We start from the raw sequence: 24754 nt of genomic DNA, 5'->3' as shown, positions 1-24754 counted from the left end.
CATATCTTATTTTTATATTTAATATCTGCCTAATAATATAACAACAAAAAAGTGAAGCTGGATAGGAGATGGAGGGCATAATGACAAATCATGAATATATTTTAATTAACTATAAATGTTTTATACACTTTTTATATGCAATATACTTCACGTACCATGGCAATTATTTCTATTTTTTTGGTTTGCTGTAATATTTCTATAATCTAACCTTACACACATCTATTCTTTACTTTTTTTTTGGTAGCTTAAAAATACAATACAGCCTGGTTTTGTTTAAATAGAGTTAATACAGAAGCGGTTTATTGTCAGATTAAGAGATGTAGACCTGGACATGTGAATAACCAGCACCAAGACAAACTGGTGCTCTGTTAAATATGAAAAGTGTTAGCCCACTACATCAGCATGATTACTTAGTTTTTTTAATAGCCTTTTTTTTAAATGGCAATAAAGAATTTAATTAAATTCCATGTAATGTGTTTTAAGGACTTCTTATAATAAACACTTCATAAGTGTCAACAGGTTTTGTCATGTAAATAAATAAAAACAAACTTTTATTTCAGTAATAAGAAATATTCTTTGAAATGTTTTAGTTTTATTGCATGGCTGTATTCCATCGCCTTGTGTAGTAATACCATCTTCCTTACTGAATACTGAGCATGTTCATGTCTTACCGTTTTCTAAGTTATTAATCAGAAAAAACATTACAGCTCTTTGGAAGCAATATCTTATCTAAAAACTATTGAATTAATTTTGTTGCATAAGTGAGAACAGAATTTGCATGTGGTCTTATGCTGAACTGCCTGAACAGTCATCTTTGAGGATGCATTTAAATGTGTGTTGGCTATGGCATAATTAAAATCAGTGAGACAGTCTGTACAATGAATCTACAGAAAAAAAAAAAAAGAGTAATACTTTTGTCATACAGTTTGAGTTTTAACTATTTTTTTATAGACAATGACCACTTATAAATTATTGTTTGTGTATTGCTGATTGTGGATATTTGCAAAAAAAAAAAAAGTGTCCGATAGCAGCATAAGTGCTGTTGATGTAGAGTGATGGTCGAAGAGTGTTTGGAGGGGTGCAATTTGCTGTCTCACTACAGAATAGTTTATACTTTAATATACAAATATAATACTTAGATAACTGACCAGATTCAGCAGTGTTGTTGATCTATACTCAACAACTGACGCCATCTACCGGGGACATGCTGCCTCTTCAGGAAGAGCTTGCATGTTTATAAAATGTATGTGTAGGCGCGCTTTGTATGTCCCTGGTGGTCTAGTGGTTAGGATTCGGCGCTCTCACCGCCGCGGCCCGGGTTCGATTCCCGGTCAGGGAACTGATCTTTTTGTAGTGAGTGTAATATCTTATGTCTCAGTACTTATAATTTTCTCATCATTAATACTTATTATTATTTCAACATTGTATTTTAATGTTTAGCACTTAAAGTCCTACGTCATCTCTATGTATTCCCGTTTCGTCCTGTGTTCCCGGCATAAACTTTATCTACCGCCATCCTGACCAGACCGACATATTTACTATACAAATATCAATTATCAAATAATAATAATATTTCATGAAATATTTATATAGAAACGTGCCACACGTTCTACCATTTCTTTAAAAGTTGTCTTTGTAGACGTCGCCTCCATGTTGTCGTGGCCGAGTGGTTAAGGCGATGGACTAGAAATCCATTGGGGTCTCCCCGCGCAGGTTCGAATCCTGCCGACAACGTCATCTTTTTTTGCTTTTTGTTTCCCCAAAATACATTGTTCACTCCAGTACTACCAGCCCCTCTACACGCTGCACCAAGTAAAAGCAAGACCTCCAACAAAACACTATCCGCGCGGTAAAGCTGCTTTACATAACTAGTAAAATAGCAGCCACAAAGAGGCTGTCCTGCTTATTTCAGTTTCCACTAGGCGGCGCCAGACACACGTTCTTATATAAATGTTCCTCAACACAACAGCAAATAGACACTTTCGTAGTGATTTTCCAAAATATGCTACTATAGATAAAGCACAAATAAACAAACGACACTTGGAGTATTGTGGGAGCCGTTACAGCAGGGATGTCCAAACTATGGCCGCCATCCATTTTTATTTGGCTTATATTAAAGTCTAAACATATAATGGTCTAATGCCCTCACATAATATTTGCGCTTAATGTATTGTACTTATGGGTTTCAACACTAGGTGGAGCTACTGTCCTGAACAAGGCAGCGCCTTCATAACGCAAGCAAGCAAAGAAAAAAATGTGCTCAGGTTCACCAGAAATGGCGGAATCAAAGAGACGAGCCAGTCTGTTAATTAAATAATTACCTGCCAACCTTTTTGTAAAAAATTAAATAAAAATCTACTAATGGAGAGCTGTAATGGAGGCTTTTTTCCCTTTTTTTCAAACATGTTTAATTACTAAACGTAATTTACCTGCATTTGATTGATTTTACCAATATTAGTGCATTAAAAGTAAGGCAGTATACATCACGTCTTGTGAGTGTCCTAGTCCTTAGTGTATTTTTTTGTACACTGTCAGGAAAAAAAGTTTGGACACCCCTTATTTACAGCGTTCTTATCCCCTTATTTCCGATTCATCCCGCATGGTGCAATTTGATTGGGCGCTTTAACGTCAATAGAGGTCGGAAACAGCTTTTTATGGAGTCAAATTATTAGACGAGACAATAACCAACCCATCAACTTTAACACTGCATAGACTCCGAATTACGGATTCGATGGACTTGTGAATTGGCGGAAATCCCTAAATCCCCTAGAAGGGAGCACACTGAGGGATTGGAACACAACCCAAAGATGGCGGACAGTTTGGACGCGCTGTTAGACGAGGTGGAAGCAAAGTTTTGCCGAGAGATTTCTGTGTCGCATCGAGCTTCATCATGCACTGTAAAAGCAGAACAAGACAACCATGGACAACAAAGAAGTAAAGACTTCGTGCACAGGTACACACATTACCACATGTCTGCCTGCAACTGCAACCTGCTTATGTCCCTATCGCATCTTATAATGGATTGTGGACATCTTTCTTGATTTGTTCTTAAATTGCTGTGCACATCACGATACCTAGATAATACAGTCCTTTAATTTTGTAGCCATAATTGGTTAGCTCGCCCTGCAGCCAGGTAACATTATTCTCTGTATTTGCACCCATTGATTTTCTTTTCACATAACATTAAGTGGACTTACAGTTACAGACTGTTGTCTGCTATGAACGATGTGTAGCCTTGTATTCTGCTCACTAAAAGAAAAATATAGAGTCTATATCTAGTATATACTGACCAGGCATAACTTTATACCCCCCAACCAGCCATAACATTATGACCACCTGTATAATATTGTGTTGGTCCCCCTTTTGCTACCAAAACAGTCCTTCAAGCAATACCAGCATTAACATCTTCAGCAGTTACAGACCAGCCTTCACTCCCCTATGCGTCAGTGAGCCTTGGCTGCCCATGACCCTGTCACTGTTTCACCACTGTTCCTTTCTTGCACCACTTTGATAGATACTGACCACTGCAGACCGAGAACATCCCACAAGAACTGCAGTTTTGGAGATGTTCTGACCCAGTCGTTTCATCATCAAAATTTGTCAAAATCGCTCATATTCTTACGCTTGCCCGTTTTTCCTTCTTCTAACACGTCTATAAGAAGATCAGACCCTGAAACTGAGTTACAGTACAGTGACCAGGGTCATACAGAGTTTTTTCCAAGATGAGTTCCACTCGGAAAAGGCCTCGCAATAGTCGATCAAAGAAGTTGAGTCCTCATATTGTGCATCAGCTGCAGAAACATGCTTCAAAAAACAGACTCATGAGTGCTACCAGTATTACTTTAAAGGTAGCAGAAGCAGAAGGTCCGCTTGTCAGTGCTCAGGTCACACGCCGCACACTGCAACAAGTCGATTTGCATGGTCATCATCCCAGAAGAAGCCTCTAATGGAGCTGGCTCACAAGAAAGCCCACAAACAGTTTGCTGCAGACAACCTGTCCAAGAGCATAACTTACTGTAACCATCCTGTGGTCTGATGACATTAACATAAACTTGTTTGGCTCAGATGGTGTCCAACATGTGTGGCAACGTCCTGGTGAGGGGAACCAAGATATTTGTGTCTTGCCTACAGTCAAGCATGGTGGTGGTAGCATCATGGTCTGGGGCTGCATGAGAGCTGCTGGTACTGGAGAGCTGTATTTCATTGAGGGAAACATGGATTTCAACATGTACTATGACATTCTGAAGCCGAAAACGATGCCCTCCTTTCAGAAACTGGGCCGAACGCTAGTTTTCCAACACAACAACGACCCCAAACAATGTGGCCAAGTATGTATCCAGACCTGAACCCTATTGAGCACCTGTGGGACATCCTTAAGCGGAAGGTGGAGAAGCGGCATGTGTCTAACCTACAGCAAATCCATTGCAATCATTATCTTGGTTGCTGTGTGTGTGTGTGTGTGTGTGTGTGTGTGTGTGTGTGTGTGTGTGTGTGTGTTAAAGCAGGGAAGTGTGATCTGTACCAAAAATGTGAAGTGTGTAGGACGAATTTTCTGCTTTCTTTTTCCTGCTTTCTGCAGGGACAAATCAACAAACTCAAGAAGGCTAGGTCAATATTGGGAACTTCCCCTGGAGTGCTTGGGGTTGGTAGTAGAGCAAAAGATGCTACACAAACATTTAACCATCATGCAGAACACCTCACGTCCCCTCCACAACCAAGCACTTTCAGCAGAAGAATTCTTCAGCTCCTTTGTGATAAAGAACGCTACAGGAAGTCTTTTCTGCCAGTTAAACTTTACAATAACTCTGCTTTGTGTCAAGAGAGGGATCTCTTCTCTGGCATCACTATAAATATGGATAAATATGATATATTTTATAGTTATAGATGTTCATGCCACACTTATATAATGTTTACTTTTACATTTGCGGCATTTAGCAGACGCTCTTGTCCAGAGCGATGTACAAAAGTGCTTTGAGTCTCTAGAAATGAATAAATCTACACTGGTACGCAAGATTACAAACTTAAGATAAAGTGACAATGTTAATATCTTGGGCAATTTATGTGCAATAATTGTTACACGTACAAAAACTTGTATAAGTGTAGTCTGACTTTTTCTCCACCTGTTTCACTGCTGCAATTCCCACTTGTATATACAATCAAGTTTTACGTAATAATAAATCTACCTGCTTTTTCATTGTGATCATTTTCATTCACCCATGCCTAATATCCTTCTACATTTTTTTTTTCGTCTACTTTGTTGTATGTCTTTGAACTGGCTTCGTAACATTACAATTTACCCCTGGGATAAATAAAGTTGTCTGTCTGTCTCCGTCTATGTGTCTGGGTCGTGGACTTGCATTTGTCTGGGTCAGTTTCTGGCCACATGAGAATTTATTTTGTATTTTTTTTTGTAGAACACTAAACTAAGGTGCTCATTTATTGCTAGCATTTCAGATACATATAAAGTTGAAGGAGTTGATGACATCGATGCTGTGCTTCAAGAAATACTTGATGATGATTATCCAGCTTCCAGTTCACACGTGAGTATGTGAATGTTTTTTTACGGCATGCCGGATAATTTGGGAACGTCAGCGAATCCTGTGCACAGTGTCTAACTCTTTCTTTCCCCATATATTAACAGAGACCTGTTTTATCAAAAACCTGCTCTGTGGAGTCTTGTTCTCAAACAGCTTTTAAAACGTACGTAGATTGTTGAGTGTTTTTATACTTCGAATTCCTGGGCAGTGTGTGGTGATCCAGAGACTTAATCAGTTACTGTCTATAAATTGTGTATATGAAGAAACGGGGGAAACTAGAGCATTAATCAAAGTGAAATTGAGGTCTAGAATATAATTTCTGATTGGATCTTTTTATGTAGCCTTAAAGCATTTGTTTTGTGTGTTTGTAACAGGTGTTCCCCTGTGTGTTTGGGTGGAAGCGCTATAGCAAGGGGTGTGGGAACAAGTGTTACGCAAAAGTGAGTGTTATCGTAACGTATTCCAGGTCTGCAGCGTGAACCTGCTTATAAGAGATCGACTATGACCTTTATTCTGTGATGTCCTCTCTCTGTGTTTCTTATATGCTGGTGTTTAATTGTAATTAATAACATTTCTGCCATTTATGCTGAGACGACTGTCTGTCTCTCAGTATTACTCCTGTTATTAATTGCTCATGTTTCTGGAAATTCAGAAAGGATTTGTTGCAAAATTGGTTGTCTTAGAATGTGTATAAAGTTTATGATAGATCTGTGTATAATTAGACAAGTACAATATCATTCACTTTATCTACTTTCATAGGGTTTGTGACAGATTAAGATGTACATCTTGTGACTTTCGTGTCGTTATGTTTGACGATCAGGAGTGGGACTCTTCCTGTGACTATCTGTTTTTCAGGTATGGTGGTGTATTATTTGGGTAATGCTCTTTGGCCAGGAGAGGGCAGTATTAGTTGTTGTGCCTATGCACAAACTGCATTATCTGCATTTATCTTGTTCAATTTAAAACATAAATTTCTATCAATATTGGATACTGTAATGGCATCTGTGTCTTTGCACAACCTTAAAACGAGACAGAAAATAAGTATGCCGTAGTACATTGAGTGTGACGAACGAACGCCACTGATGTGGAAACATGAAAATGCAGACTGATATCTGATAAATCTGATAAATAAATTTTCCACGTTACTGCAGCATTTTCTTATCGCAGGCTTTGTCTGGTTGTTCTATTTTTCTTAATGTTTAACAGGTTTATTTTCAGTATTTCTTTGATATGATCACAGCTGCAATTATTCCATTATTGACTTCATGCAGTGACACAATTAAGCAAGAGTGAGTTGTAAAAGAAGGGGCCAAATGTGAGTTTGTTTCCAATGTATTTAACAAGACAAAATGCTGTTAGAGTGTAGTGTTTGTGTGCAAAAATCCTTTGTTTATAGTCTACACAAGTAGAATTGAAACAGTACTTTAGTGTGTGCGTTTAAAATGTCACGATGTTTAACACTCATCAGAATAAATCATCCTGGTTATACCAGGAAACAAGTTCCATGTGGAACGCAACAAGTACAAGAAATGAATGAGGGCGAGATGTAGAAAAGTTGTTACAGATAACCACTAGTGATAACTCTGATGCCAATAGTTAAATGTTTAACTTATTAGCAGGTGCACCTTTACAAGACACAATTCTTTGTAAACTGTGCACACAGATTTTTTTTACCACTTTGGATATGCTTGTTATTGCTTTTCAGGCTTAATTATTTCTGCATTCATTCTGAAATTTCAAAGATTTGCAGAAATGTTTGTGTGTACGTATATTTCAAATTTAAATTGTATTTGTCACGTACACATTCATACAGAGTACGACATGTAGTGAAACGCTTTGTAACATAACATGTTTGCAACATATGTTGTGTCTTGTAGAAACAACATGCCGGACTGTAACAAGCTGCAGGTGAAGCTGAAGAGGAGACGAGGCGCACGGGCGTATGCGTGCCAGTGTAGCTGGCACTCTGCTGTCATTCTGTCTGAACTCGGACACATACCTAACCTCAAGTGGGTTTGTGGCAAACACACAGCTTGCTGATTTTTGTACTTGATCTCCAAATTCAGTGATTGAAAGGCATAAAAAAAACCTGATGTGCTCTCCACTGAAAAGAAGATGCTGGATATTTTCTATATTATTTTTCCAGATGATCACTAGAAACATCAGGTGTTTATTGTCTCATTAAAGCAATTTATGTTTATATTATAGATGCATTGCAGTTTGAGTAAAGTGGTGAACGGTCAACTGAATTCATTCTTTTATAAGATTAAAATATTTAAATAATTATAATGTGTGATTTTATTTTGACATGGATAATACTGCGAAAATCAGTTGTTATGGATCTTGTAATATTTTTTTGCACTACATAAATAATGTCTAAGTATTTCTCTACAGACTAGTAATCGCTTAGTTAGTCAAACCTGTGTAACAACTAAAAATGCATTTTCATAAATTATGCTTAATTTAAGTTAAATAAATGAAACATAAATGGCAAATCAGTGTTTCCCCCATCTGTTGTTTGAATTATTTTGACTGGAAATGCTGTTTTGATTATAGAAACTTTAATTTCTTAAACATGCAGTGCCTGTCAAGTTTATAAACTTGGTTTATGTGCAACAGACTATGTAAAAGTCGAAAACATACAATAATTAGACAGTGAATGATTCAAGTTTGTCGTTTTTGGCTATAGCAGAAGTACTTTTCTAAGACAGAGAACAGAAGAGATGATGTGTTGCCCAGCTGTTCTGCACCTACAGTCAAACAATGGAGATGCAGGGAAGGTTGGAGATTTATTCCAAGTAAAAAGAATACTGAACTTGCATAACTAGCATACAATAATTCAACACCATGCAATTCCACCTGGACTGTAGTTTATTGGAACAACTTCAATATACAACATGACCTGAAGCATGTATCCATTTAGAGAGTAAACTGCTCAGTCACCTGACCCAAATCCTATTGAACTGCTCTGGGATTAACTGAATTGCAACATCAGAAAGAAAACTCAGGGCACTGTTGGCAAGTTTTACAAGAAGCATGACAAAGTATTTCAGCGTAATGTTTGGAGAGACTAACTGCCTGGAGCCAAAATGGAATTTTTTAATGAAAATAAAGTTTAACTCTAACTACTACTTTTTTGTACCAAGGTGTGTATTTATATATTTGTTCATATACACTGAGCAGGTATTACATTATGCCATTATAACATTATGACCAGTGAAGTGAATAAACGATTATCTGTTCATCATGACACCTGTTAGAAGATGGGAAACATCAGGCAGCTTTTTGCAGCAGTAAAGGCAAAGTGTGGTGGCTAGACGACTGGGTCAAAGAATCTCCAAAACTAGATTTGTGGACTGTTCCCAGTCTGCACTGGTCAGTATCTATCAAAAGTGGTCTAAGGGTGGAACAGTGGTGAACCGGCAACAGGGTCATGGGCAGTCAATGCTCACTGATGCATGTAGGGAGCAAAGGCTGGTCCGTGTGGTTCGATCCAACAGACGAGCTCCTGTAGCTTAAATTGCTGAAGAAGTTAATGCTCAACAGGTCAAAACTGTTTTAGCAGCAAAAGGATCAACACAATATTAGTCAGGTGGTCATAATGGTTTGCCTGAAACTGTAAGCCTTTAGTTAGTTATATTTGGTCTTAAATCTTTATACGGTGTAAAGTTTGTCGCGAAAAAAAAAAAAATAAATGCACTTCTCTCAAAAATTATAGACTAGGTGTTTCCAAACTTTTCCATACTTATTTTAACTGTTGAATATGTAATTATACATTTTATTTATATAATATACATTTATAATTACATATTTAACAGTAAAAAAACACTATTAGAAGCACTGACCTACATTTATAATCTTAATTCTAATATTTGTTCCATGAAATTGTATTAATTTATTCCCAACAGTTTATTCTCTTCATTTTGTAGCGTTTCTTTTGGCTGCACTGCTTCCGGTAAGTGTATGTTCGATTTTTTTTTTATTAGATTTCAGCCTCTAATTGCTGCCATGTCAATCTAATCTGCACAGAGCCTGCAAAGTCAGTACTGCTGGCTGATATACCATAGTCTCCTTAAGAAATAGCTGTTTCTTTACCCAATCAGAGCAAGCTAGCTGGCACGGAATAGCGTCAGCATTTTAGCATCCTTTGATTGGTTGGTCAGAGGGAAACTGTTACAACCAAGTTCTACTAGCAAAAGACATCTGTTGCAAGCTGCACAAATTAATACATCTGAGTTAGACTTTTTTTTTTTATGCCTACGGAGGAAGAGAAACTGATTTGGTTGATTGAAAATGGTTGAGATATATATATATATATATATATATATATATATATATATATATATATATATATATTTATAATTTGTGTTTAAAGTCCAAAGAAACATTTACATAGAAAATCTATAAGACTTAATTTTCAAATATATATATAAATCTAAACCTTAAATATGGTAGCAAACATTTCTAGGAGAACTGTTTTGATCTGGTATTGTCAATGACTGCTTTAGCATTCACCAGTTGCAGACATCATCATAGTCGCTGTCTGAAGATGAGTGAGCTGTTCGTTCACTTCCAGCAAAGCAATTCTCCTCTATTTCTGCAACATTTTCATATGCTTCCTCAGACGATGTGCTGCTGTCATCTACAGACAAACAAAAGGTAACTGCATCAGTCCATACAAAAAACACAAATGTACAATACACGTCTGGTCTAAGATGGGCTGAGTTGTGTACTTCAGAAGGCTGGTGAACACAGGATTTTTGTGAGCAACTGTCTCTTTTTAATAATGTTAATTGTATAATGTAATAATGTAATTTTTCCACTGAGAACATTTCTACAGGTTGAAAATATCTTGCTCATGTTAAAGGGGAAGGAAATAATGGCCAAAATACCATCAAAGAATCCTCACAGAACCTGGGTCACTCAGATTGGGTTTTCCTATATTTAGCTGTCCAGTTTGAGTGAGTCTGTACCCACTGTAGTCTCATATTCCTGTTCTCGGCTGAGTTGGCAGAATTGAAATGCAGTCTTTTGTAGCTCATCTACTTGAGTGAGTTCATCATATTAAGTGTTCTGTGGTGCCTTTTCTGGTAACTATGGTTGAAAAAGTGACTAGGTTCCCTGGTGGTCTAGTAGTTAGGATGCGGCGCTCTCACTGCTGCGGCCCGGGTTCGATACCCGGTCAAGGATCCAACCCCAGCCATTAGGGTTTCACAAGCCTTAGTGCCGGTCCCAAGCCCGGATAAATGGGGAGGATTGCGTTAGGAAGGGCATCCAGTATAAAAACGTGCCAAAACATGCGGATGATCCGCTGTGGCGACCCCTAACGGGAGAAGCCGAAAGAAAGGTTTTTTTTATGGTTGTAAAAGTGACTGACTGGCTACTGATTTCTTCTCAGCTGGCCAGTCTGTTCCGGTTTTCAACAAAGCATTTTATCCCACAGAGCTGATACTTTCTGGATGTTTTTACACCACTTTGTGACTGTTGTGTATACAAATCCCAGCCTGTATCTGCATGATTTTATGCTTTGGATTGTTGAATTCTACCTTGTGAAATACTGTATTTGTTCAGTAAATCGTATATGGTCAGTAATAATTGTTTTTGACACAGATTTATGCATGAGCCAGTATCCCTGACTGAATCAATCAAGAGAAAAAATACAGATGGGAGAAATACCTTGATCAGGAGTGTATGTCTGGAAAACACTGCTGTTTTCTGCCATCTGAGGTTGGGTATGACTCAGTGGGGGCTGCTCAGGAAATGATATGTCTTCCTCCACTTCAAGACAGAGATGTTATAAAATTGGATTATTTTTCTAGCATTCAACAGTTACCAGAAGATATAATGTAAAATGTAGCTGATTTTTAATGCTCAATAAATTTTGAGCTCACATGTCTGGAGACAAGTTTCAGCATCCGTTCCTATATTTTCATAGCATTCCTCAGATGATGTGCTCTCGGAATCAAATGAGTCTGCTGCTACAGGTGCTAAAGGGAGAGTAGAAGAGAGTTTTCTCACCAGACCTGAACACAAACGTTTCTCAGTTCCAGTTTGTATGTGCATGAAAGGGACAGTCACCTGTTGGCCAGGCTCAGAGATTGTCTTTTGTGCTATACATTTAATTGCTTTAAATACAAATGTGAATCCATGTCAACATTTAAACACCAGAACAGATTTTATTTGCAGTACCTGTAGATTTAAATGTCTCCAGTTTTAAATGTCAACTCCTATACTGATTTTGTATATTCTTGCATCTACATTGTCTGTTCCAGGGTGTCCAGTCCAGGCAATGTTCTTAATTTGAATTTAAACTATTCAAATTTCCAATGTAGATAAGAATAGTTAGAGCTAAATCTTTATAGAGACAAAATTCCAGTTTCACATTATTGATAGATTCATGTAGACTGTCTGTTATTACAGTATAGTATGTGATCCATATTTGCACCAATATCCACAATTGCCTCAGAGCCAGATATTTTTATTCATTAAGGCCAGTTAAATGCTTGTTCAATCTTTTGTAATTTTGAGACTGAACATCAAACTTCTTTGGCCTGGAATCCAGGATAAGATGAGTACCTGACTTTTTAGCCACAGACATCTAAAGTATCCACATATCTACCTGTTAAATTGTTTATTTTTTGGAAACCAAAACAAATGATCTTTTTTCCACCTTTACTGTTATATAACTACCATATAAGCAACATAATTCAAGACAAAAACTATAACCTAGTAAAAAGAGTATTACTGTGCTCCAAAGTAAGCAATCGAGACAAAAATACAAAAGTTTAAGCAGAGATGATACTGCATATGGGAAACATACCTTGATCGGGATAATATGGCTGGGAAACACTGCTATTTCCTTCCATTTGAGGTTTGGGGTAACTCAGTGAGGGCTGCTCAGGAAGTGATGGGTCTCCCTCAACTTCAGAAACAAGAGATGTGTGAAGGTATAAGTTGTGTCTTTGTTCTATCATACATCAGTTAACTAAAAATATAATGTACTGTAAGGCTGATTTTAGTGTTCATTTAAATCAATTTTGCGCTCACATGTATAAAGACAAGGTCCTGTGTTTTCATAACATTCCCCAGAGGATGTGCTGTCTGAATCAAACAAGTCTTCTGCTACAGAAAGTGTTGAAAATGTTACTTCACTTCTATAATGAATTCCAAATGGATTTCATTATTAAATCAACACATTTACTTACAGTACTTTTTAGCTGCTTCACTGGTATTGTTCAAAGGTGTCATCTTTATGCAGTACTCAGGATGAAATTGTGAAACCACTTAAAAAAAACAAAACAATAACAATATACAAAAACCTAGGTGCTAAATGGATGGTAAAAAAGACAGTTTTATCAACAGACCTGGATTCAAAAGGTTCTCAGTTTCGGTATTTTCATAACATTCCCCTGAGGATGTGCTCCCTGAATCATGGGCAGGAGCTAAAAACAATGAAAAAAAAAATGATACCATATAGTAAAATTTATAGCAGACCAGAATTTAATTTTTTAATTTGTAATCATTTTTATATCTAGATAATTAATCAATGTAAAACATTTACCAAACCCCTGTCCAAAATCTAAATATTGTTATGTAATTGTCAGATTGATTATATAAATAAGTACTAACTCTAAATGTTAACTTTTGATGATGATCCTGTTAAGACTGCATTTATTGTTACAAAACAAAAAGCATAAACCAGCATGAACAACAGACAGATGTCTATGGGAGAAAGCAAGCATTTTTGAAGCTTGGAAAATAGGGAAAATTGTTCAAAGCAAGTGCACAAGCATTGTCAGTACAAATGTTTGGACAATCCTGAAAAGAAAGAAACTATCAAGCAGACATTCAACAGGTTATCCAAGTAAAACTACTGCAAATGTTGAGAAAACATTGTGAGAACTGCAAAGAAAAACCTCTTCAGGCAGTGGTGAAGGTATTACAGTCTACTATAAAAGACTTGGAGAGACTAAACTATATAGAGGTCATACCACAAGATGCAAATCACATATCAACAGTATGAATTAGAAGGTCAGATTGTGTTGAAATCTGAAGTATAGAGGATGAAAGAATTTGCCAAAGCATACAAGCTCGTCAGTTTGGCACAGTGGGATGTAGTGTCATAGCTTGTGATTGCATGGACACCTTTAGACTGGGCTTGCTAATATTTATTTATAATAAAACTTATAATGGTATATCAGAATGAATTCAGATGTCTCCAGGAATATACTGTGAATTTACATGGAAATTCATCCTAATTGGGAGGACATTAACTAGACAGCAACTGGAAGCACACAGTCAACACAAAGAAAGGAAATAGTGGATAGTTTTAGACTGATCGTCAATCACCAGACCTTAACTAATTTGGGCATGCATTTCATGCCTTAAAGAGAAGACTGAAAGGAGAAAACCCTTCAAACAAACAAGAAAGTGTAGTACAAAAAAGAATGCAACAGTTTGATGAGGTCAGTGGGTCCCCCGCTTGTTGCAGTTAGTTATACAATGCAAAAGATATGCTACCAAATAGTAAGTGTTCTTTACTTTAAGACCAACTGTTCCTATACGTTTGCTTACCTAAAAATTTGGTGGTCTGCCACAAAAAGTTTTATGTTCTATTTTCTTTTATAAGCTAAATAATAAAAGCTAAAATTCAGATCTAATCTGATGCATCTCAAACACAATTATCTGAAGTGTATAGCACAAACACAAGAATTGGCACTGCAATGGTGATACTTTGGTAAATACTTTTAGTCTTAAAACATGGCTTAGTTTGACTAAATCTTCTTAGTACTTGATTGCATCCTGGAAACCTTAGAATATCACTTGCAAAATTGTACTCTTTTCGGTGTGTAGAAATGTTAGTCTGACAAAAACAGTCTGCTGGATAAAGTGCAAAAACAGTCTTGCACTAGATATTTGAATTTACATTTTTGTGATAAAAAAAATGTTTTGCTAATATTTTATATTTTTAATTAATTTGTTATTCAGGATAAGTTGAATCTTACTGTGTTCACAGTTATTTGCAGTAGCAGGTGTAGGGGAGTCGGGGTTGTAGTAACGTTCATAATTTGAGTTGTTTGAAGTGTGAGAATTGCCTTGCTGTGAAACTTGTGATGCTCTCCTGATTTCAATTCCGCCTGTGAAATTTTAAACAGTGCATATTGTAAGCATCATACAGTATATACCTTGTATTTATGAATTATGTAACACCAAAATCTGACCATTTATTAGTGTGTTTGCACAAACTAAGGCTTTTTGCTATTGCTGCACCTGGTATTACTATTTAAAAAACATCACTGTTGTTCATCACTGTCTAACACCAAAATAATTTCAACAGAACATGGGTCAACAGAATGCCTAGAATAAGTGTTTGCTTAATGAAGCTTCCTCAATTCATTTGTGTTCTTTTCACAAACTCTACAATGTCAGTACTATACAATCATAGATTTATGTTCCAAACTGATGCAGCGCTACAGCCCATACACAGCAGTCACAGCATGGAAGCTTTTCTTTTCTTCTCTTGTCTGGAAAACTATGGTTGTGTGGGTGTCAGTGTATTTGGTGAATCACACATGCTGTAAGCTCTAAGGTTATATATGGGGGTCTGAAAAGCACAGCATTTACATAATCTCATAGTAGAACTTTTGCATAAGATCATAAGATTTCAAAGCTCTGTTTTGCAGAGAAAATATGAAAAACTCACACTTGAACAACTTAGTGCTCATTTTAGCATGGCTGAATGAATATATATCACTATGAAGCATGAAATAAGATATTGAATAATATCAGGAATTTCAAAAAGCATGAGAATACCTACATTTTGTCTAACCTACAGTTTGTTTTGTGCTTACTAATTTTGCCAACGGTTTGTGTAGAACCCACATATGGGTGAGATTAAATTATGTCAGGTGTCCACAAACCTTTGGCCTTATAGCATAGCTGCTGCCTGTATCACTGTATGGAATAACTAGCAAATTACAAACATTTAATATTATAATTCAGAGACTGTCATAACCAAGGTTGTTCTGTCTAAAGATTATGATTTCACAAACATTGTGCAATGTTAAGCTAGATAGTATGAGAAAAGTATTAGATTTGTAAGGAAATAAATGGCATAATTGGTCAATTTTTGTCCTAATCAGAGTAATAAATCTTTTGGGGCATGTTTTCTGGAATAAAGCTTTGGTATAGTAACATCGCATATCTGTTGTGTTTAACTGTTAATAAACATTCTCACTTTGTATCACTTCACCCAAGATTTAACAGAATACTGCAAAAAAATTCTAATTATAAAAATTGGAAAAGTTTTGCCACTGTGCTTTGAAAGAGAGTCACCTTAAGTGATTATAAATACAAATGTGGTTTCAAGCCAAATTTCTGAGTCTTCCACTACAAAGACATGCATCTACTAAGCAGTGACACCTTGAAGAAAAAAAAAGAAAAAACACTGAATAGATTAAAGGAGATTGCATGTACTTGCCATTTTGTTTTTTGTAGTATGCACATTGAACAGCATTTGAAAACAGAAGTAAAAACAGAGTGACAGAGAGAACAATACAGCCCAGGACTGGTGCTGAAATCCCACCACTCTCATCCTCAGCGGCTGCCTCTGTTACAATCTCTAAACAGAAACAGAGCATTACACTAATCATATTTCAGCTCCGTATAACTCTGGATCCAAGCTATATATATGCAGTTGGCAATTCAAATTCATGTTATTGTTGAATTAAAGATCTTATTGTGTTATTGTTGTTTCAAGAGACAAAATGCAGGCTTCACCTGTTGTCCAGTTTGTGAGATCTGTTGTGAATGTTTTTATTGTGATAAACGGTGTGTAGGAACTTCCTGTGTGATAGGAAATGTGATTAGTTTTGAGTACATCTTAATTGAGAACAGTATGTTTTGGTCATTGTCAGTCAGCAATCAATAGTACAGTAATTGTACCCAAGATTATTCTGCAGTTCTTGGAAGTTAAATAGAGTTAAGAATCAGTACACTTTCCACTTAGACTATTTTAAAGCACTGAAATTGTGAACAGAGGGTAAATCTCAGACATCACATTGGTCTATTTTACTGTTTACCTCCTACTGCTATGAACAGATATAGACAAGAATGTATGTATTTGTTTCTTTGAGTGTGTCCTCAATCAGTACCTGAGCACACCACTGCAGCATCCTCCTTGTGGCCACAGTAGTTTCTATCTTTTTGTAGACCAGTGCACTGCCAGAGATTTTTCTCTGTCCCACTGCAGTTTAGATGGCTGATGTGAATAGGACCAGAACCAGGATCAAAATCACCATTTTCGCCCATTACCTTTAAAGCAGTACCACAGCCCAGCTGGGCACACACCACATTTCCTCCATTTAAGTCCCATCCATCATCACATACTGTGCCCCAGCCTCCAGTGCTAAACAGCTCCACCCGACCTGCACATCTGTCTTTGCCTCCAATCAACTGCACAGCCTGCCACTCTGAGAAGGTTGAGATGTTACCCAATGTCAAAAAGACCAATCTGCCACAGTAACAAGCAAAGTTCTAATAATAATGGTCAAACTCACCACAAACTATCTCTATTACACTGGAACAGTTTTCTGGAGCAGCTTTAGCACAGTTGTACAGACTGGAGTTTATGATGGTGCAGTTAGACTGGCAGGTATTTATAGATCCTGTAGCATTTTCAGCAAATATTTCTTCACAGCCAAGGTCATTACAGAGTTGGGCCATGTCTTTCCTTGTGTCATCTCTCTGCTCTCTGCTGTTTACAGCCACCCACCTGCCATGATGAAGAGCCAGCAGAGTTCCAGAACAGTTCTCAAGTCTGAGTGTCAGCAATCCACCTTCAAGGCCTTAAGGAACAAGTTTATATAAATAATAAAGCAGTTACTTATTATTGCTTAAAATACAAGGCAGATGTGTGAAATTGAAAGTGCTGTTACAGTGTGAAAAACAAAATATATATAAATATAGGTTTTATATTTATAGAAATTAACACAGTAATAATGCTTTAATGCAAAATTATCTTATTGACACTAATTATTAATGCATGATTAATGCAGCGTGCATTTCTGTTTAACCATTTTTTTTATTACAGATATAAATAAATATATAAGACAAAATTAAAACCTTCAACGCAACACCTTTTTTTTTAATGATGTCCTTTCTTTACTCAGATATAAAAATAAATAAATGAACTCTTTTTTTTTTCAAATCACTATACATTTGTTTTACTGATGTGCCAAGTCTCAAATCAAGCACCAAAATCCACGATGGTGCACACATCCGGAATAATTTAAAACACCATAATTACTTTAAAATATTTACAAGAATATTTTGTCTTTATGCTCTATGTTGAGTCTGGTTTAATTAATAATAAACATACATTTGTAAAAAGCATCCATATTTCCATGCCCATGTTGATTAAAGTATTAAAAACTTGAAAAGTATTAATTTAAGGTACATTTAGAACAGATGCAAATGTTCAATAAATTGATAGGCAGCCCTAATATATATATATATATATATATATATATATATATATATATATATATATATATATATATATATATATATATATATATTGCTTCCAGCAAAAATAGAAGTCATGTTCACCTATTAAAATATTTTGTTTAATTAATTATTCTCCTTAAAGAAAGAAAAAATAAAATAGTCATAAATTCACATTGCTAAACTTTTTTTTTTCTTGACATTTTAGCAATCAGTATGAGCCAGAAAAGTCCTAATATTTAAAGAAGAAAAAAATTTATCATGACCTTTGTGGTTTGTAACAGATATATTGGATGAAATTGGACATAAATATATATATATATATATATATATATATATATATATATATATATATATATATATATATATATATATATATATATATATTTACAGTTTTATATTGGAATTTATTATTAATTCATTTATCTCAAAATATAATTAGGCTAATTAAATACTGTACTTTTTACCTCAGCCCAGAGACTTTGAAAAACCATAATATTTATAGATATTTGGTTAATATCCAGTTATGACTTTTAAAAACCTGATCATATTTGGATAATAAAAAATAAAATAAAATAATAACAAGACATTGTGTCATTTTGGTTGATTTAATATTGGAAAATATAGTCTGAGGGGCAATTTTAATGTTATATTAAGTCTGCTAGGAAACATAAAACAGAACATGTTTTTTATTTATTATTATTATTTTTATTTTTTTTTTTTAGACACTAATGTGTTAATTTTCCCAGAACAACAAATTTACGAAAAAATCTTTTGGATTTATTTTCTGAATGACTTTTATTAACCCAGCAGGTTCGATTAACCAAATCAGATGTTAAATTAGGAGATTATAGTCATTAAAACCTGTTCAACATAAATTACAAATCTCGTTCTCTCAGTTGATTGCAAAATGACCGATGTCTAGTTTAGGTTTTAATGGGAGTGTTAATAGGGTTAGTTGTTGTACTGAAATCAAATTTTCCCTAAAAATCTAACATATTTCCACAAGAGTGTAACATATTAAATCCAGGATTGTATATTTCCCTGCATTAATTATTCCACTGAATTTCACTGAGTTCAGGTGCATTACATTATTGCTAACATTTCATAGTACACTTTGAATCTGCACTTCTTTTAACATACTTTTGTGTTTTTGAGGTTGCCACTTTATATGATTTTTAAAATGTTTGCACCATGCAGCTGGCCTCAGCTTTGCCTTTTCAGGAAAACAGTTTCTTAACTGTAAACCATACAGAACTTTTCTCTTAACTTTTCCTCCAGGCTTCAAGTGCCACAGTCACCCCAGGCTTGCTCATCAGGAATAAATACACATAATTCACTTTAATTCTTTAGTTCTATAAAGCTGCTTTGAGACAATGTATATTGTGAAAAGCACTATTGAAATAAACCTGAACTTGAACAGCGCTTAGATATTCTATTGCAGGCCATGCAGCTAAAAATACAGCTAAAGGAGTATGTCAACAGTTAAACATACACATAAACACTTTAACATAGTTTCAGTGTGGTGTATTGCAGAATCAACACCAATACCATTCTGGTAATCCAGATAAATATAATACATAACTTTTGACTTTTATCATATATAAATATATGATAAAAGTGTGTTTGCTGCAAGTTAAAAGGATGTTATTTGATTACTGGCTGAGCACTTCACTTGCTTTCATTTCTAATAAAGAAAGCAAAAGGCTTTTGTTGATGCTGATACAATAGAGTTGTGTATGCTGTGTTGCAAGAAATAAACTGCAACACAGCCACATCCCGTGAGTCACTTCCTGTGGAAATGTCAACCTGTGGCATGGGGGACACTGGGGAAAAGTTACTCTTTCCTTTTTTAGAGCAAGTTTGTTTCACAAAAGGTAGCAGGGCACAATTTTTAGCTGGATGCAGAGCTTGAATGTCAGATGATTGCTGTTCTTGCATGTGAATGATATCGTTTATCAAGTTTATTCTTTTGTGAGATTTTGTAGAGAGTTTAAAGTCCTGGATTAACAGCAGTAAATGTCTCCATTATTGTCCTTCTACATGCAGAGTAAAATTTCTTATGTCATTATGTCTCATTCTTTAGTTTCAAATCTTGTGATCTTATGTACATATTGTTAATTACAAATTAAGTGCATAATACAGTTGGTAATTGCATAATGCAATCAATAGTGTATTTCTTATTATTTTACTAATATGCTATTTTTATCATTCTGGGTTTCTTTTTTTAATTTAAACATAAAAAAATACTTAAAAAGACACTTTCTTTTTTTTAGTTAGCAGCGATACTACATACTCTGTTTCTCCATAAGCTAATAAATTTTGTCAGTCACATTTTTATTAGAAAAAAATAGCTGCACCCTGGAGTTCTAAAACAAAAAAATATGTGTAAAAATGTATAAATAAAATGAATATAGACATGCATTTTTGAAAGCAAGTAGGAATTATTGTTTATATATATATATATATATATATATATATATATATATATATATATATATATATATATATATATATATATATATACAGAGTTTTATATGTTAATATTAATTAATACATTTATCGAAAAGTGCTGGGTGTTCTCTATAATATGGATGAGGTGTATAATCAATGTACCACTGTAATGTTTGAGTGCTGAAAGATAAATGGAGCATATACAAAGAAATTATGCGATGTGACATTTCTTTCAGCGTTATATATTATTATACATTTTTAACATAAGCAAAACAGTAAAGATTGATTTAATACAGAAATAGACTTTAAAAGTCCACTAAATGTTCAAACATTAAATTACAGAATAAACTTAAATTTGGTAATTTCATAAAAAAGTTATAATATTAATTTTAGACATTTCAAACTGAAGCAGGAATGAAAATCACATTACATAGAAATGAGCATTTCTTTGTTTTTTAGTTTTGATTGTATTTTTTATCGTATTAACTTTACAATTTGTATTTTGGACAGTAACTCTAGTGTGTATAAAATGTAGGCTATGCATAAACAATTCAATGAATATAATATCTTTTATGAAATATGGATGTTTAGCATGGCAATGTTTTTTACAAACCTTTCATTACACTGGAAATCATCATAGCCATTTATAAGATCTTGTATGCTGTACATCAATCGTCCTTTTAGCAAATCTCGGTACATTAACTTATGAGAAACTAATACAAATATATTGTGCATATATTTAAAACCTGCATAGTAAACATACATTTGAATAGTGAGGTTGTTGGTTGTAAAATATGTGTTACGTGTCATGTCTAGATATTTCTTAATAAAAATTTTAATTAATTATATACAAATTTTAATGCATTTTTATTTAGATACAAACATTCGTCATAAGTTTTGGGAGAGCATAAACTAAGACAGTTTTGTAAAGAATTTCTTTTTTGTTTAGCAGGCATCCTAATACATTTTAATACAGGTTCATTAGGTCAGAAAAGTCAATGAAAACAATCAGTCTAAAAGCTATAATTAGAAAGAACATAATTAGAACAGAGGAATATATATATATATATATATATATATATATATATATTTTTTTTTTTTTTTTTTTTTTGGAGATAAGTTCATATAAAAAAAGAAAGGCCCCTTTGTCCATGCGTTAACTAAAACCGCTCATTATATAATCTAGGTTTTGTGAAAATCCACCAGAGTTGTAACTTGCCTGAGTTGCTGTTCACATAGAGTTTTAGTGTTTTTTTATAATTTGTGACATACATAAACAGAACATGGCCATATACGCGCTTATATTCATTCTAATAAATATCGCTAACAGAGACTCAAACTTTAGAATGAGCCAAAAAAGATGTAAGGTTAACATTATACAAGAAGTATAACATTAAAATGTATTTAATGTTAATAGTAAAAGAGAATGATTTTGATAAGGACTTATCTTTTTTTAAAATGCATTAAGAAAGTATAATTAAGGTTCAAATACAAACATATTTAGTCAATGCTAAGCATGTGTAGTAGATATAACATTGGATAGTAAAGTAAAGCACACATCATTTATTTTAAAGTGTTTGAATATTTTCTTATAATGATCATATTTCTTCTTAGGAGAGTATGTTGAACTTGATTACACACTTTAACTATTACTTTCATTTTAGTTATTCTAACTCACTCAAGCACATGCAAATTGCATAAAGTCATATTTAAAGATTCAAATATTATTTACACCTAATAGATTCTTATTCGATCCCATTTTTACTTCAATAAATTAATAAGAACTATGCATATAATCACTGTAAAAAACACAAGCATAACAATTTATTTTTTGTAATAGCTTTAAATGTATATCAAAACTTTGTACCTATGACAAACTGTTGATGCACAAAAAGTTAGAGAATTTTTTACCTTGATGCATGCACAAAGCTTGGAGGAAGACCGTCATCAACAGAAATTCCATTTCATAGTAGATTGGCTAAAAGACTGGCTCTGACAACCCCAGAGCCTTGTCTGTTGTATATTAGTGCAAATAGTATCTGCACATGTGTGACCCTGCACCTTCAGACTGTTTGCACACTTGCAGAATGTGGTTTCTCCTATAAAGTTAAAACGTTGAGACACACACCCACGCAGCCCGTTTGCATTATGCATGGGTCAAGAACATACATAGTTCTGCTGATGGATATCTAAATGGTTCATTGTCCTAAGGGAAATTTTATATTCTTTACAATGTACATAGTTATCCAAGAAAAAGGTGCACGGTTCTTTATAACCATTTGTTTGTAGTTTAATTTTAGATCTACCTTTAGACATTTGATGTTATCTGATATAGATAGCATCGTCATTTGCAACATGATATAAGCGTATTGTTTTTTTCCTTACAAAAACTTACTTGTTTTAGGTAGCATCCTACATAAATAAGCATACATATAAATTGATTTAAAAAAATATTAGATGATTTTTGTTCAATGAAAAAAGTGGTGTTTTTTAATCACTCCATAATGTGCTATTGTATGAAAATAAAAATGTCTCTCTTGCTCGGTTAAATGTTTTATTCCTTATTTTATTATTTTTAGTAAAAAGCCTTTTGATGTTTTGTGACCTAAAGTGTGCAACACAACACACTGTACATAATTGTTTGCACAAGATATTTCTATGCCAGATAAATGATTCTGCGCTTTTCAAGTACTACATCTGTACACTTGGTGGCCAACTTGGTGGCTCACTCACTCAAATCCTGGTTCTTATAAACCTCTAGTGGGTGAAACCCATACAATGGAAATAGATCAAGACTTGAATGAATATAAAATTCATATAAAAAAAAGTTTAAGGATTTTTTAACTGAAAAGTTTTTCATTTATTTTTTTAAATGCTAAATAGATACAGGTAGTGGCACTGGTTTAGGTACTGCTGAAACCATTTCCACTTGTCCCCCTGAAGATCCCATTGTGGGACTTTTGGTCCTGTGGCCTTGAGGCTATATAACACCTACTAAGCTTCACAGTACCCAACATATTGTCTTTAACTGATGCAGGGGGTAAGTGAGGCTGGAGATGATAAACAGTGTTTTACATGAATCAATTCGATTTTATTTTATCAAAGATTATGATCACATCCTGACACTATGGATGAATTTTAGATAATGAATCTTGATGTTTCCAATCATTAGATTATGGAGTAATATATATCAATGCTGAGATTGTATTTATTAGAAACTGATCTCTCTCTCTCTCTCTCTCTCTCTCTCTCTCTCTCTCTCTCTCTCTCTATATATATATATATATATATATATATATATATATATATATATATATATATATATATATATATATATATATATAACCTGTTTGAAAAGTACAAATTTTAAGAAGTATCTCAATGAACAGAAAAAGTCTCCAAAATGTTGACAAGACTAAGTTTTCTATAACATCTATTTCATTTTATCTGGTTAACTTATAAAATGAAAGTAAGGTTAATAATATACCTTAAAGAACAAAACCTTTTTATTCAACTCAAATTAGAGTAAAATTGATGTTTAAATGTAAAAATAAGTACACCGCACAACAAAAACTATTACATCTACTACTTTGTATTGCCTCCATTATTTTTAATAACAGCACCAACTCTTCTAGGCATGAAATGAACAAGTTGGCGACATTTTGAATCTACCGTTTTCCATTCTTCAATAATTACCTCTTTTAGAGACTGGATGCTGGATAGAGGATACATCATGTATACTGTATTTATATACACCATACATACTAAACATCATGTATTCTGTATCTATATATATACCTTACATACCGAACATCATGTATACTGTATCTATATATATACCTTACATACTGAACATCATGTATACTGTATCTATATATACCTTACATACTGAACATCATGTATACTGTATCTATATATACCTTACATTCTGAACATCATGTGTACTGTATCTATATATACCTTACATACTGAACATCATGTATACTGTATCTATATATACCTTACATACTGAACATCATGTACTGTATCTATATATACCTTACATACTGAACATCATGTATACTGTATCTATATATACCTTACATACTGAACATCATGTGTACTGTATCTATATATACCTTACATACTGAACATCATGTATACTGTATCTATATATATATACCTTACACACTGAACATCATGTATACTGTATCTATATATATACCTCACATACTGAACATCATGTATACTGTATCTATATATACCTTACATACTGAACA

The 24754-nt window shown here is 34.3% G+C and overlaps 2 protein-coding genes and 2 non-coding genes across 5 annotated transcripts; 3 read left to right on the top strand and 1 right to left on the bottom strand.

Annotated features, from left to right (window-relative positions):
* Positions 1-1267: 1267 nt before the first annotated feature.
* trnae-cuc lies at positions 1268-1339 on the top strand. The gene has a single exon. It is a non-coding gene; the product is annotated as a tRNA-Glu (tRNA).
* A 313-nt stretch (positions 1340-1652) lies between these two features.
* trnas-aga lies at positions 1653-1734 on the top strand. Its single transcript has one exon. It is a non-coding gene; the product is annotated as a tRNA-Ser (tRNA).
* A 586-nt stretch (positions 1735-2320) lies between these two features.
* On the top strand, positions 2321-8032 carry cfap418 (cilia and flagella associated protein 418). The gene is made up of 6 exons (XM_046847127.1): positions 2321-2953; positions 5447-5540; positions 5642-5700; positions 5912-5977; positions 6297-6392; positions 7415-8032. Exons 1-6 carry the CDS (start codon positions 2808-2810, stop codon positions 7575-7577), a joined length of 624 nt encoding a protein of 207 aa, XP_046703083.1. The 5' UTR covers positions 2321-2807; the 3' UTR covers positions 7578-8032.
* Positions 8033-9911: 1879 nt separating this feature from the next.
* On the bottom strand, positions 9912-22552 carry LOC124384782 (antigen WC1.1-like). 2 transcript variants are annotated; one of them, XM_046847732.1, is made up of 13 exons: positions 22407-22552; positions 17096-17383; positions 16691-17008; positions 16317-16382; positions 16018-16158; positions 14543-14674; positions 12902-12979; positions 12743-12820; positions 12585-12659; positions 12358-12459; positions 11429-11524; positions 11214-11315; positions 9912-10179 (listed from the first exon to the last, which is right to left on the bottom strand). In XM_046847732.1, the coding sequence occupies exons 1-13, from the start codon at positions 22456-22458 to the stop codon at positions 10049-10051; spliced, it is 1659 nt and encodes a 552-aa protein (XP_046703688.1). In that variant the 5' UTR covers positions 22459-22552; the 3' UTR covers positions 9912-10048. The 2 variants fall into 2 exon arrangements, with proteins under 2 accessions (XP_046703688.1, XP_046703689.1); XM_046847733.1 differs by having other exon boundaries at positions 16691-16797; positions 17311-17383.
* Positions 22553-24754: the final 2202 nt, after the last annotated feature.

This window comes from Silurus meridionalis, chromosome 4, assembly GCF_014805685.1.
Source record: "Silurus meridionalis isolate SWU-2019-XX chromosome 4, ASM1480568v1, whole genome shotgun sequence".
NCBI lineage: Eukaryota > Metazoa > Chordata > Actinopteri > Siluriformes > Siluridae > Silurus > Silurus meridionalis.
Note: the sequence above shows the minus strand (reverse complement) of the source record. Positions and strands in the feature narration are given on the sequence as shown.

Bases quoted from the DNA above. Each gene is read 5' to 3' on its own strand.
- cfap418 (XM_046847127.1), top strand. From the start codon at position 2,808: ATGGCGGACAGTTTGGACGCGCTGTTAGACGAGGTGGAAGCAAAGTTT. The intron at 5,701-5,911 runs GTACGTAGATTG...TGTTTGTAACAG, and splicing joins TCTCAAACAGCTTTTAAAAC to GTGTTCCCCTGTGTGTTTGG. The intron at 6,393-7,414 runs GTATGGTGGTGT...TGTGTCTTGTAG, and splicing joins TGTGACTATCTGTTTTTCAG to AAACAACATGCCGGACTGTA.
- LOC124384782 (XM_046847732.1), bottom strand. From the start codon at position 22,458: ATGGAATTTCTGTTGATGACGGTCTTCCTCCAAGCTTTGTGCATGCAT. The intron at 17,009-17,095 runs GTGAGTTTGACC...CAACCTTCTCAG, and splicing joins TGTAATAGAGATAGTTTGTG to AGTGGCAGGCTGTGCAGTTG. The intron at 11,316-11,428 runs GTGAGCTCAAAA...TCTGTCTTGAAG, and splicing joins TGAAACTTGTCTCCAGACAT to TGGAGGAAGACATATCATTT.